Source organism: Pseudonaja textilis, chromosome 2 (assembly GCF_049901715.1).
Source record: "Pseudonaja textilis isolate UNSWEBS1 chromosome 2, rPseTex1.2, whole genome shotgun sequence".
NCBI lineage: Eukaryota > Metazoa > Chordata > Lepidosauria > Squamata > Elapidae > Pseudonaja > Pseudonaja textilis.
In genome coordinates this window covers 201,392,303-201,407,195 of record NC_141991.1, presented here as the reverse complement: position 1 = coordinate 201,407,195, position 14,893 = coordinate 201,392,303, and the positions used below count along the sequence as shown (strand labels likewise).

Genomic DNA, 14,893 nt, shown 5'->3' with positions numbered 1-14,893 from the left:
TCAACTATCATGGGCTCACTGCAAGAGCAGTCTGACCATTTTTTTTCTTGTCCCTTATCAAAAGTGGTGTTTTCGCCTTCACAACTGTGAAATGATTGTGAAATAAACCCTGGAAGAGAAGGTGTAAAGTCATAATAAACAATACAAATAAAATTTAAAATAAGTGACAAATGAAATACAAAAATCATTAAATAACAATTTTGAAATTCATATTTAAAGTTGGCATTAGCCAACTTCACCAGTTTAGGTGATTAGATGATAAAGCAGTGAAATGAATACTAGAGAATATGGAGTTTGCAAAAAAAGCTGAATTAATACTTTGTACCTGCCTTTCCTGGAGAAGATATAGAGGTAATCTTTGACTTACAACAATTTGTAAGTCATTTATTGATCAACTGAAAGTTATGATGGGCTGAAAAAATTGACTTACAGCCAGTCCTCATATTTATGACATTGCAGCATCTCTGTGATTGCATGATCAAAATTTGGGCACTTGGCAACTGACATATATTTATGAAAGTTGGAATTTCCCATTGTCATATGATCACCATTTGCAACCTTCATAGGGGGCCTCCAACAAGCAAAATCAATGGGGGAATTTGGATTCATTTAACAACTGTGGTGATACAGTTAATGACTGCAGCAAAAAAAAAATTGTACAGTTGGGTATGACTTACTTAACAATTACATCACTTAGTAATGGAAGTTCTGGTCCCAATTGTGGTCATAAGTTGAGAACTACTTATTTTCTACTATCTATTAACTACTATTTGTTGGACAAATACCTGAACCTGTACTGACTTCCCAGCACATTGTATTATCAGAAGATGTTCTAGCACATCCTGAAGATTAGAGTCTACCAAGGGTTACGAATTTTATCATGTCCCAAATAGCAGCTGCACAGAAACACCAGTAACACAGGAGAATGGCTCCATCTTGTGAGAAGCCCAGAGGCATCTGGTTGAACAAAGTAAAAAAGGAAATGCTGGACTAAGATAGATCTTAGTCAGCTCCAACAGGAATGTTTTTATGAGAACAAATTTGAAACATGGAAAATAATATAATATATCTGAAAGTATGTATGTATGTATGTGTGTGTGTGTGTGTGTGTATGTATGTATGTATGTGTGTGTGTGTGTATATATATATATATATGTTATGACTCCCCTTCAAAATTCAAACGAACAAAACAGAAAACAGCCGTTTCACAATTAAATCAAACGGAAAGAAGTCTTACAAGATAACGGCTGGCAGAAACCACAGCATAAATCTTTACTCTGTCCGGCAAACCAGTCCTGGCAATAAATCCTCAGCCTCAGAGCTCTTTGCTGTAACGTCCTCACTCAAATAGTTATTTTGTTCCTGGCGAAATGTACCAGCCCAGCTGTGTCCTTTTATACTCATTAAGGCAACGTGCTAATTTACTGACTTGCTCTTCTCATTCGCTCCAGCTGATTTTGCCTTTTCAACCGTCTTCTATTTTTTACATTTAACCACAAATTTTCCAAGTTCTCATCTCCACTAGAAGACTCTCTCAAAACTTCCCTGTCAGCCATTCCCGGCTGTTGATCAGATAAGGAACCAGAGGAGGTCAAAGGTCCTGACAATTCTAATACATCAGGTCTGTCGTCCTTTGTCACGTCCATCTCCTCATCCTGGTCATCAGTCGAATCAGTAAGCCAGGCTGGCTCATATCGTTCTGCCATGACCTCTTCACTTGAACTCATATCAATCACAGAAGCTGAATCCAAGCCCGGAGCCACAACACTTAGATCCATATTTGTATATGGATCTTTGGTTGTTTGGATTCACTCTGAGAAGCACAGAGCTGAAGACAGAAGCCTGAAGATGATGAATGAGACTTCATCGAAACGTTGCCTAGATACTTCGAATCTTACGCGGGAGAAAACCCGAACAACCAAAGATCCACATACAAATACCCGCGAGAACCTCAGAAAACAAACATATATATATATGTATGTATGTATGTATGGATCTTTGGTTGTTCAGGTTTTCTCCCGCGTAAGATTCGAAGTATCTAGGCAACGTTTCGATGAAGTCTCATTCATCATCTTCAGGCTTCTGTCTTCGGCTCTGTGCTTCTCAGAGTGATGTGAGATTGCAGCTGCATATATATATATGTGGTATTCAGCTTTGTTTGGGTATTTTCCCACGTCATTATAGTTGTGTTTTTAAAGTTGTAGCAACGTTTCGGCAGAATCTCATCTGCCATCATCAGGCTTCAGGGCAGATGGCAGATGAGATTCTGCCGAAACGTTGCTACAACTTTAAAAACACAACTATAATGACGTGGGAACAAAGCTGAATACCATACATGTAAGTATCCGCGAAAACTTAAGAAAACACACATATGTATGTATGTATTTATGTATGTATGTATTCATATATATTCATTCATTTATTCATTCATTCATTTATATATATGTATGAGAATAAATGTTGCCTAGTTACATGTATGTATAACTGGAAAATCCCAGGTATTCTGAAATACATTCTCAAATTAAGAGAAAAAATGTTGCACCCAGCAATAATAGCATGTTAATTATGGAGTACAACAAGTATGCTATTACAAGTTGTGGTTTTGGTTCACCTCTTTTTTTCTTATTCTTTTACATTCAATGGTGCTTTAAAGTTTGTAAACCTTTTGAATTTTTAATATTTCTCCACAAGTATGGTCTAAAATATAGTATGTTCTGCACGCATTCCAAAATTAGGTTTACCTACTTTTGCCACACTTAAACATGTAGCTTTGGATCATTTTAATAAAGAAACAAACAATTAAATAAAGTGTTTTCAACTCATTTAATTGGGTTCCCTTTATCTATTTTTAGTACTTGCGTGAAAATCAGATAACATTTTAGGTCATACTTATACAAAAAATACTGAAAATCCAAAGTTGTTCACAAACTTTTAAGCATCACTGTATTTATTTGTTAAACAAGGACAGCAACATGGCAGGAGGAGGGTAGTTTTGCAGTTCACAGAAAATGCTCAGAACAAAATGGATTAAATACATGCCAGACTTCCCCACCATTTTAAAGGAATAAATACATGTACCACTTTAAAATAGTAGAGAACTATGGCGTGTAGTTTATGGTGGAAATTAAAATGCTATGTAGTTAAAATAGTGGAAAAATACATCAAATGTAGTTTAAGACCTAAAATTGGTTCGAGTAAAGGTAGTCCTCCACTTAAACCCACACTGAGACTGGAATTTCCACTGATAAGCAAGATGGTTGTTATGTGAGACATGGCTGATTTTATGACCTTTTGCCATGTTGTTAAGTGAATTGATGCAGTTGTTAAGTGAATCATGCAGTCATTAAGAATCCAGTTTCCATCATTGACTTGTCAGATGCTGGGTAGAAATGTCATAAATGATGATCACATGACCCAGAATACTGCAATTTGTCATAAATATATGCTGGTTGTCAAGCACCCAAATTTTGATCATATGATTGTGGGATGCTGTGACAGTCATTGATGTGAGGACTGGTTATAAGTACTTTTTTCAGTGTTGTTGTAACTTCGAAAGGTTGCTAAATGGATGGTTTTAAGCTGTGGATGTCTATACTGAACAAACATCGTATACTATAAGAACTAACTTCAATTTCCATTCCAAAACTGAAGAAAATTTGGACATTCTGGCTTTGTCCCCATATATGACATGGTCTTGGCTACTTGGCCAGCCATAGTCACTACTGTCCCAAAACCAAAAGAGGAAAAACTACAGAAAAGGAATCTCAAAGGTGCTTTTTCGGGAGGCAATTGGACATTCTGGTTTTTCTTTGAAGATGTTTCCCTTCTCATTCAAGAAGCTTCTTCAGCTCTGAGGAAGAAGAAACTTCCGGAGCTGAGGAAGCTTCTTGGATGAGAAGTGAAACATCTTCAAAGAAAAAACAGAAAAAGCACCTTTGGGATAACCATGATCTGGATCACTGAGAATCTCCATAGACATACAGAAAAGGACAAAAATATAATCTTACATATAAATTCCAGGTTTGTTTAACATATTCTTTGATTAGATTTTCCTTTAAGTCCTCAAATTGACTTGTTTTTGGTTCCACTCCTGGTGGTCGATTACATGGTTTCCTGAGTAAACACACGAGACCATCGACTTCATCTGAGTGGTAGTCAATAAGTTCTAGAGGACTCCGGTGGGATTTCCCTCCAGTAATAGCATAAGTACCATTAATTTCCCTCTCAATGGTATAATGATAAACCTTTCCATTGTGTGCCAGAGACAACGCAAAACCACCCAGATAGTTTCGGCTCTGTCGCAGTAAATACAGTCCATTGTTTAATCCTCCTTGCAGCAAATAATCTTCAGCTTCTTCACGTGTGATGTTGCCAAAAAAATAGGATAGGTGGCTAACAGGATCAGAACTTGCCATTTTTCTCCAACTATTTCTCTTTACTTGTCTGCTTTAGAAGTTGTATTACACCTAGAAAGAATTTTTAAAAAACACCCAGTTAGTGACACTTTTGTATGAATGTATGTTATTTTGTATGCTACCTTAATGATCTTATTGAAACCAGCAATGGAAATATACACAATGCAATCATGAGCTGAGAGATAATCAACGAATCCTAATAATAAAAAATCAAAGGGAAACAATATTTTCACTGCCAACAATATTCACATAACGCTCTCCTATAGGAGTAAGCAATGTAGTGCCAGAAAATAAACATGAAAGAGAAAGCATTCTGTGGCTTCTGAAATGCCTTCTAACCCTTTAATAATATCTTCACTCTTGGTCAAAAGTGGGAAGGGATTTAGAGTAGAGCAAGTATCCACATATGAGCAAAAACAGATGCCAGCAGCTTAAGTGTAACCTGTCAGGAGGTTAGGAGATAGGAGAATCCTTTCCATTCTTAGGTGTCCAGCTGAATTCTGTTTTTGTCAAGTCAATTAAAAATATTAAACATTGCAACATTTGTGCATTTTTTCCATCATCTGCTTATCATTCAAATGGCTATATCTAGACTGTTAGGGATACACCCTAGCAGGATCTGCAGGGCAGTCAGGCAAAATATGTGAGATAAACGTTTTTGTAGCTTACACTCAGTAAAACAGATACACAGTGCTAATTAAATAGTTTATTCCAGTAAGATTTATATCATAGTCAAAAACAGTCCATATATCATTCACTAGTCAGTCCGTCCAGGGATTATTCAGTTGCAAATTCCAGTGTCGAAAAAGAGAGGTCAGTAAACTTACAAATGTCAGTCCGGTAATATATCTCCTCGCAGTAGAGAGATATGAAGAACTCAAAAACTCCTCTCTTCCTTCAGCAACTCAGCAGTAGAGGGAAAAACGCAGCTAACAAACCATGCAATCCAGTAATTGTCAGTAATTGCCAGCAATCAATCAGGTTCTCTTGCTCCCTCTTATGGTGGTTTCACACCACACCCAAAATTACATGCTTTGCAGTTTAAAAGTGACACACACTTAAACATACAATCATAGTTTATATATATTATTTTACCCAAACTACATTAGGTAACCTATGTTATTCCTAACATAGACTATATGTTCAAATACATAACATGAAGTTTCCTTCAGCTCTTCTATCTCCTCAGAAAAAGCATTCGGGAAAATATTACTAAATTTCTCTTTTTAACTGAAACTACTGGCTATCTCTGTCCCACTTCTTCTCTCAATGCTTCTTTGCAAACTTCTTTGCCCACATTGCTTCAGTTTTTTAACAATATTTATTTAGGTGAAAGTTTCCCAAAGTCCTTTATTTTTTCTTTTTAGCATTCCATTGAACTGGAAATCATTTTTAAAAATTGTTGACATGTTTTGGATCATCAAATTAATTCCCTATAGAGTGAAAATCCAAAAATAATGTTGCTTTAATAACTTTGGTCTTACCCTAGGTTAACTCAGGTAAAAGAAGCATTTCAACTAAAATGACTATCCATATAGAATTATGCCAATAATTTAGATATTACTTCATCGTTCTATTGCCTACAGGCTGAAATAGTGCACCTTCCTTAAAAGTTTATAGGTACATGTACAAAACTGCACATCAGTTCTGAATCAAGAACTTCCTAGCTTAGCTTTATTCACCAAAGTGTGAATTGTTTGCATATGAATCCAAGCAAAAAGTTTGTACTGGTGCACATAACTCAAACATATATACCATTGATGTACTAAGCCTTCTAAAAACCCAATTGCTCTTTTATTCTAAGAGTTGCGGAATCATATAAAAAATGTGTTTGCTTAGTATTCTTCAGTTATGACTGTACTTTGGACTATTCCTTAGAATATATATATATATATATATATATATATATATATATATATATGTGTGTGTGTGTGTGTGTGTGTGTGTGTGTATTATTATACACACACATGTATGTATGTGTATATATATATATATATATATATATATATAAAATCAAGTGTGCCACCCGTCTTGCTAAGATGGGCTGAGGGCTCTTGGATTATTCTTCTAAAATTATTTTAGCCTTGCTCAGTTTAATTTCATTTTAAATTAAAAATTCATAGTTTTTAAATTAACTTGTGAACTGACAATATTAATAATAACTGATGAGCATCAGGGTGGGATTCAAATTTCTTAACATGTGGTTCTGTGGATGTGACCTAATTTGTGGGTGTGGCTTGGTGGCCATGTGACTGGGTGGGCATGGCTTGCTGACTGGGCATGGCTTGGTGGTCATGTGACTGGGTGGGCACGGTTTGTATATAGATATTATAAATATTTATGTAAATATTGATTTTTTTTATAAAAAAGAGCAACTTTTACCCAAAAGCAGCAAAGCAGGCAGATTGAGTTGCTCACAGAATCACAGATTCACTTAGAGATCTATCTATCTGCAATCGACTATCTGAATCTGTCACATAAAATTTGCTTGCAAGTAAATTCACAAAATTAACTCACAACAAACCATGTGTGTAAATATTGATTTTTTTATTTAAAAAAAGAGAAACTTTTACCCCAAAGCAGGCAGGCAGATTGAGTTGGTCACAGAATCACAGATTAACTTAGAGTTCTATTTATCTACAAATGGCTACCTGAGTCTGCACTGAAAAGCTTCAGTCCTAAGAAAGGTTTGGCTCTGCTTTTAGATTAGCTAGAAAGCAAGAAATCTAAGGATGGAGTGAGAGGAATTATACACATATGTACACATTAATATACAAGTATTTTATAAATGTATTTACTGTATAAAAAGGCAAAAAAATAGGAACAGGCAAGACCTCTTACAAACTGAAGTTGAAATGGGACAGAATGAGGATGTCTTTTATAAATGTGAACATCAGAGAACAGATTTGTCCTAAATTAGGCAATTAGTACAATTTTTTTTCCACTGTTCTCATTGCAATTTTCAACCCCCCCCAAAAAAAACTAATACAACACATCAATCCTTAGTTGAATACAACAAAAATATGGTATGCCTTTTTAATAAAATGTTATGTGCAATCATCCTCAAAAAATTTACCTGCAGATTTTGGAAGTGTTTCCAGGTATATATATATAGAGAAAGAAAATATGCAGCATGACAATAATTGCATTTCAATTGAAAATAAATCTGATTAAATTAAAATTCTTGCATAGACATAATATCCTGTCTTGCACAAGCTAAAATAATAAATAATTGTTAATAATAAATAATAGGGTTTTTTCTACTTATTGGGAGTCTTATGCATATTTAATAGAAGTTGATATCAATAAGATAGCCCAAATTTCAAATACCAAATTAAGAAAGCCAGTTAGATTTTTTTTGAAGAAAACTCTATTTTTCAAATATTTTTTTAAAACAAAAACTTTGAAAGGAAAAAGTGTTTTCTGTCAAAAACCAGAAGTATTTTAGTAACCGAAGAGTCAGGATTGTAGTTAGTTAGCAAAATATGTCCACCAGTAAAATAAGACAAAAATCCCCTGATAATTTTAATAGCCCATCTGCTTTCATCTATTTTTATAAGTAATTTGTTAATGCTAGCAATCCAACACTACATGAAAAAGCCAACACTTTCCCAAATGTGTTAGCTAGATTTCATTCTCCTGAAAATAATATATAATATTGAAAATAAGATTCTATTTATGAAGTTTATAGTACAGACAAGAACAAGCAATGGCTCTGTCTACCAAACATCTAAATGTGTAAAGCAGAATGCAGAAAGTGAAAAGGGGGGGGAGATTCATTCCAAAACAAATGGTTGTCCAGGCTCTGCTTGAATGCATCCTGTGAAAATCAGCTGACTTTGAGTCTAAGGTATACAAGAACTCATGGTTTCTTGGTTTCTAGCTAGGTGCCTTAACTGGTTTTCATATAATGATCTCAAAGGTAATCAAATGACAGATCTGTCATATTCACACAACAGATTATAACCAGAATGAATATATATAGACATATAAATTATTAAATCGGATTATGGGTGGTGGATCCTGACTGAGCTTATTTTATGTAAAAGCAATATTCTATATCTTAACTTTAAAACCTGGACTTTTTATTTTACTATAAATACAAGCATCAATTACCTGCCAATTCTGTGAATAAACTGACAAAAAACAACAACTTTCATCAAGCATACCATAAGGAAAGAAAACTGTAATAATTTGCATATATATGAAAATATAGAGCCAGCATCTCAGGAAATCAATACATGACCATTAAAAGGTATACCTAATGTCAGAGCTAATACAGCAATAAGCAAAAAAAAAAAATTACTCAAGAAAATCAAGAAAATCAAGTGGAATAAAGTGATCTTAAAATTATATATGTAATGATCTAAATGTTCCTCAATTTAAATGAAAATATTCCTATTAAGCATGTCAGTATAACACAACAGCTAAAGTCCACCCACTTCAACCTTCATAATCATGGATTATATATAGCAATAACACATGATGAATTTTGAGCTTACTTTAATGGTGCAAAGTTACAGAGGATTTGATTTATTCTTGTTACGTATCACTCTATCATTCTGAAATCTCCCACATTTCTTGGTCTGAAATGTTTCCTTCAGAAATATTCCCATGGGATTAATCAAACATAAAAAAAATCAAAGCGGACACAAGCAGAAACCTACAATAAGAGATGAGCTACATTAACAAATACTACTGCCCCCTAATTACTTACAAAACTCTGGCATTTCTACCCAATATAAATGTCACCAAAAGATTACTACATCTATTTAAAAAAAGTTAAGCAAACTAATCAAATTGAAATACAGTGTTAAAAAAATAGAGGTTTTATAACAGAATTACTATACAGTATATACAGTACATGTATGCAGATGCAAAATTATGATAACAAGTACCCAGAAATACTTTGCAATTTCAAATTAAAAGCTCTCCATCAGTTTAACAACTTGGGTATTTATTTTTGCTGACCCATGAACTGAGGACAAGAATCTTCTATACCCCTAGCACAGAGGCTATGCATAAATTGCGCACGTAAATAATTCTCAAGCACAGTATTTTTAACTATCTGTGTGGTTGAAAATTAAAATTACTGAATTTAAATGCTTTATAGAGCCTCTAGATGGCAGGGTAAATTGAGGAAGGAGCAATGTTTATTTCTTTTTAAATTCTTCCTAAACAAATATCTTCTGAATACTTCCCTTTCAGCTGGTTTCATTTTAGGTTAATACCTTGACTGGATTAGATTAGAAACTACTTTGGGGAAGGTCCTTCAGTGCATCTTAGGCCTCTTTCAACATAATGTCCAATGCCTCTTCCTATTGGTCCCAGCAAGCTTCATATGGTCTGACAGGGGAGTTTCCAAGATTGAATGTCTTTGTAATCAGTACTCTCTTTCCATTCCTGAAGGCAAAAATCTGGCAAAATGTGTCTGCTTCTGTGACATCCTGAGATGGTTTTAACATAAATCTTATTAAACCTTATTAAACATAACTAAATGTAACAGAACTAAACATAACTATGATGTTGAAAACCTTGAGGTAAAGGCAGCACAGTCTAAAATTCAACTTACAATATTGTCTTGCAGATCCAGTTACATGATACAGTACTTCTATTTAAAATTCAGCCACAATGGAGCCGAAGTACTGTATGCAATTCAGGCCTATGCTGCTGGCTTAGTCTAGTAAAGGACACAAATGTCTTTTTGTCTTGCCTGATAACCTATTAGCCTTCAAAACAGTGGCATCAGATACTTAATTACAAATTTCAGGAAAAAATGAGCAGCAACTTTTTAAATTTAAAATTATGCTTATATAAGTAATGACTGATAAAATGCAATCCACACTGATTCATAAAATAAAAATAAAATAAAATAAAACCAATAAATAAGATTGGTATCCCTCAGCAAAAATAGAGGCCTGTTTGTTTTGACTTTTTCTTCACTAGTCTTTTATCTCAGATTTGGTCCCTCCCATATGTAAATAAATCTGTAATTTTTGCTTTTTACTGAAAGATCTTAACTAGACAAAATGTTCTTTCATCCCTATGTATTCTTGTACTGGTCTGGAAAACAGCCAAACACATAATGAGTAAATATTTACAGGGAGATAAGGAGATTTGCCACATGACCATTACTGGTACCCTGAAAAACATTGATTGGGGTCTGAAACTCAGGCCTCACAGAAAAATGAAAGGTGAGGTTTATATCCCATTGGTAAAATTAGGAATTAGGTCTAAATCCCTTCCCTCTTCTCATAATTTACTGAAAAAGTTTTAGATACCTTTTTGAGACACTTTATTGGGTCTCAATATACCCAATATACTTGCATACAGTATTGTCAAGCACAAAGCCAGCTGGTTAATTTTGGGCCACTCACACACTCTCTCTCTCAGCCTTAACAAGGAAGCAATGGCAAACCACTTGCAAAAAAACGGTAGCAAGAAAACTGCAGAGACTTGTCCAGGCAATTGCCACGAGCCATGACTGACTGAAAAACATGCAGGTGCACACACACCCAATATTTTCATACACTAAGTTTAGGTAGTCTTATGAAATTCAGTAAAATTACTTTGAGGAAAAAATGTACACATTTGTAGTTTTGCGGCAAAATTTCATGTGTTACAAGGTTGTTAAATGAATTGAAATACATAAGGTTTAAAGGATTATATTAGGCATGGAAAAGAATTACCAGCACCATGTTCATTATGCAGACTGAAGTAATCTAAACCTTTGCATGTCATCAACAGTCCTGGTTATTTATGGTCTGCATTCATGTTGCCTGGTTACCTATGGTAAGGCAGGGTTATTCTGAATTTCTTTCTCATACTTTCTCAGGACTGTTGTAATTTTTTCTCCCTTAATGATTCAATCAGTCTTTCCCCAAGATAAATTCTACAATCCATTACACTAAGAAAGGTCAGCAATCTGTGGTGTTACAATTAGATCAGATTAATGGATGAACCACCTCTCCCTAGTTGTACAGTACCTAACTATTCCATTTTGCCCAGTAGGAGAGGCATGTTCAAGGTCTCATCTACTAAGGTGTGTCATCTGTTCAGGCCTAGGAAGAGAACTTCTTTATTGTGGTGCCTGGCCTTTGGATTGCAAAGTTTTGAAGATGCAGCTTTGTCTCTGGACTTGGGGATACAGATGTGTGGTAGAACCTGCCAATGGCTACACTGAATTTTGCTGAAGTGTTTCTGGAACACTGATGTTGATTTTATGCATAAAATTATATGGTTTTACACTGTATTTTTATTGTTTTTAGTTCTGTTTTTTTCATTGTTGTGAGCTCCCCAGAGTTATATATTTGAGATGGGCAAATATTGTAAATGAATTGATAAATGGCCCATCACCCCATGGCTAGGACCTCCATCCAGTCATGGGACTCTGTATTTCTATTTCCTATCCATCTGCCCAAGAGACCAAAACCTTAGTTCTTTTTTTCTCCCATGGACAGAAGAATACTGTATTGACTTGGAATGCATTGCACAAGGCCACTATTTTCATTAGTAACATCCACAAAAACTGTCACTACATCCCACCCTAATATTCTTTCTACCTGGCCTACCTTACTATATCTGTTTCATTCTTTTCCTACCTGCCTAACCTTCTCCCATCCTGACCAAATACAGACCCTTTGCATTTTCTGCCTCTTCTCTTATTGACTTTTGGAAAGGACCATCACTGCTCTCAACTGCAGCTAAATTGAAAAATTCACAATCTTTGTTTAGGTCCAGTGGTAACATGCTGCCCACCAATTGCAGAGGGAAAGGGGAAAGCTTACAGAAAAGGAAGAAGATTTGGACTTGTTGGGCAGGGGTGGGGCCAGACAGAAAGAGAATCTCTCTTTACTTGCTGCCCTGATGGCAGCAGCAGGAAAGTACTACCCCATCTGTAAAGATGGCAACTCTATCTTGAATCTTACTCTGATAAGGGCCTACAGATTTCTCAGTTATCAAAAGGGAAATTAACCTGTAATTTAGCCTATCAGTTTCACATCTTCAGAATTTGTCAACAGTACCCTTTCAAAGTCTTGATGTTTCTCTGCAGAATAATTCTAAGGGGATAAAACAAGGAAAGACAAAGATCCCAAGGGACTGTTCTTAAATAACAGTGACATACAGACTGCAATAGAAATTGAAGGTTGATACGAGAGCCAGTCAGGTGTCAGTAGTTAAGATATCGGGCCAGAAACTGGGAATTCTAGTCCTGCCTTGGATTCTGGGAAGGAGGCAGTGGCCAAGAAAATTGCAGGGACTGATATCAGGAATCAACACTGACTCAAAGGCACAAAACATCCAAAACAAATCCTAAGAAGTTAAAAATTACAACCTTAAAAAAACAACACCTACCAATCAAGTATGAGACAAAAGCAAATGAAACCTGTTAAAGTTGTTCATGAAGGATCTCAACTTCCAATCCCATTTCATTCTCTCCTCCTGTAGGCAGATGGTTTATTATCAATAGTTCTGAACATGTTATTCTGATTCTTGGTTTCCCCTCCTGCCATCTGCACCAAGCCACCTTATTTCTGCACTTATTGTCAAGCAGCTTCTTTTACTTCCCTATCTTGTGTAGCCCAAAACACATTTTTACTTTTTTTTTGAAGCACAACTCACTGTCTTAAGATTCATCTGCCAAACATCACGCCTGTAAGGGCAACTAATGTCAAATAACAAAAAATATATATTCAAAAAAACCCTATATTTAGCTGTATATCCACGTAACTAACATCCATAACTACCCATAGATCTACACCAGCCTGTCACAGCCTTCTGAAACTCCAGTTTCGTTGGACCTAATCACCAACCATTTCGACCAGTTTCGTCCAGTTGCATTCGACCAACCATTTCGAGAGAACAGCCGAGAACTGTAACCTAACGCAGCCACGATTTTTCCAGGAGTTTTTCAAAGAGTTCGCCCAGACTAACCTGCTTCCTTTTCATCCTCTTTCACACTGGACACGCCTCTTTCCCCGAAATGACTCATTCCTTGCCTTGCTTCTGCTGAACCCGACCTCGCATCCCCACGTCCCGCCTTCCAAACGGCCTTTTTTGGTACTTTTTTTTTTTTTTTTGCTTCCTCAGGTCACTCTCGTTTCCCCAAACTTGAAAGCAGTAGGGAAACCTTAAGTCGAACCTCGAATTTCCTCCTCCTCCTCCTCCGTCCGTCTCGCGCAGTTATCCAACTCCAAATCCTGGCTGACATTAATCTAGAAGAGGGGAATCCTGAAGCCCTTTTCTGTCACCCCCTTCCCTCTTTCGAAATTTGGGAAGGAACGCCTCTTACTTGAGAAACCGACGGGTGGTGGGAATCTCCGACAGGGGCCTCTCCTCACCAGCCCCTGCAGCGGCGGGAGGGAATTTGCGGAAAAATGCGCTCGCAAGTAGAATCTTCGTCGGTTTGCACCTTCAGGATCTCGGCGGCGAGACTTCGCCCCCGCCCTCCCTCAGCTCCAGTTCCCAGATCGGCGCGCTTCTTTCCCGCCGCCTCGGCTCTTTACTGCCCACGCCTGCTGGGCACTTCGGCTGTAGCCCCGGGTCGGTTCAGGATGAGTGGAGCGCTCGCTTCCTCATTTTCTCCCTTGCAGCCCCAACTATTTCCTCAGCGCTGAGGCTCAGCTGAGCAACACTTCCTCGTCGGACGAAGGACGCAGCTGTCTTCATTTGCTTAAGAGCCGATTAGGGAAGGAGCAAAAAGAGACAGCTTTGGGCAAGTAACCTGTTCAAATCGGGCAACGGCTGTTCAAATCGGGCAATCCAGGACTTCCGCGGGAACGTGGCACCTGCAGACGTCGAGCTTTCGCCTGCAAGTCTGGCAGAAAAGTTTGGGCAATTAACATTGGCGGTCACAGTCCACCGCCTGCTTCTAAGACTTGTGACCCGCAGGACCTTGGTTTATGTTTAAAACTTTCCAGAGGGATAACTTCGTTAGTCTGCGGCTACAAAACCAGCAGACTGACTGTAGGTATCTTTGTTATCATCTGTGTGGCTTGGCATGGACTTTGTGGATTACTTCCACTTGTTTTATTAGAGCGTTCCCTTCAATAGACCCTTAAACTGAAAACAAAATGCCTAAAACCACAAATAGGGGATACTTGATTTAATAAGATTGGCTTGATTTTGTTCCTCAGATTGCCTGCTATGAAGAAAAAAAAATCTGACATGAGAAGTGATCGAAGAAGAAAACTAGCTCTCCATTGTTCTTTTACTTCTTCAGCATAACTTTAGGGTACATGGAAGAAGGTCTCCAGGGGAAGCTGCCCAGCTGCTAGGGTCCCTTATGCTTCTGCCCCAATTTGTAGGATGCAAGAAAAGGCACCTTCTTGCTTATTCTCTCAGAGAAGATTGTCAGATCATATTGGTAACCTCGGACATGAGCACAAACAGTTCATCTTACTCCATGGGGGTTAGAAAATTGGTGAACAGATGAGAAACCACTTCATTCGCTCACTTGCTGGTGCTCTCCCCTTCTC

General features: G+C 36.9%; 1 protein-coding gene across 14 annotated transcripts in view; it reads right to left on the bottom strand.

The window, feature by feature from the left end:
* The window catches only part of SYK (spleen associated tyrosine kinase), a 43,027-nt gene extending 29,056 nt beyond the window's left edge, over positions 1–13,971 (bottom strand). For 3 of the 14 annotated variants that reach the window (XM_087926869.1, XM_087926873.1, XM_087926876.1), the window contains exons 1-2: positions 13,229–13,361; positions 4,008–4,466 (exon numbers count right to left, since the gene is read on the bottom strand). In XM_087926869.1, coding sequence (XP_087782995.1) covers positions 4,008–4,415 — 408 coding nt within the window. In that variant the 5' untranslated portion in view covers positions 4,416–4,466; positions 13,229–13,361. Of the gene's footprint in view, positions 1–4,007; positions 4,467–12,770; positions 12,954–13,162 lie in introns of those variants that run through there. The other 11 variants (XM_087926871.1, XM_087926874.1, XM_087926865.1 and 8 more) reach the window with 10 other exon arrangements.
* Positions 13,972–14,893: the final 922 nt, after the last annotated feature.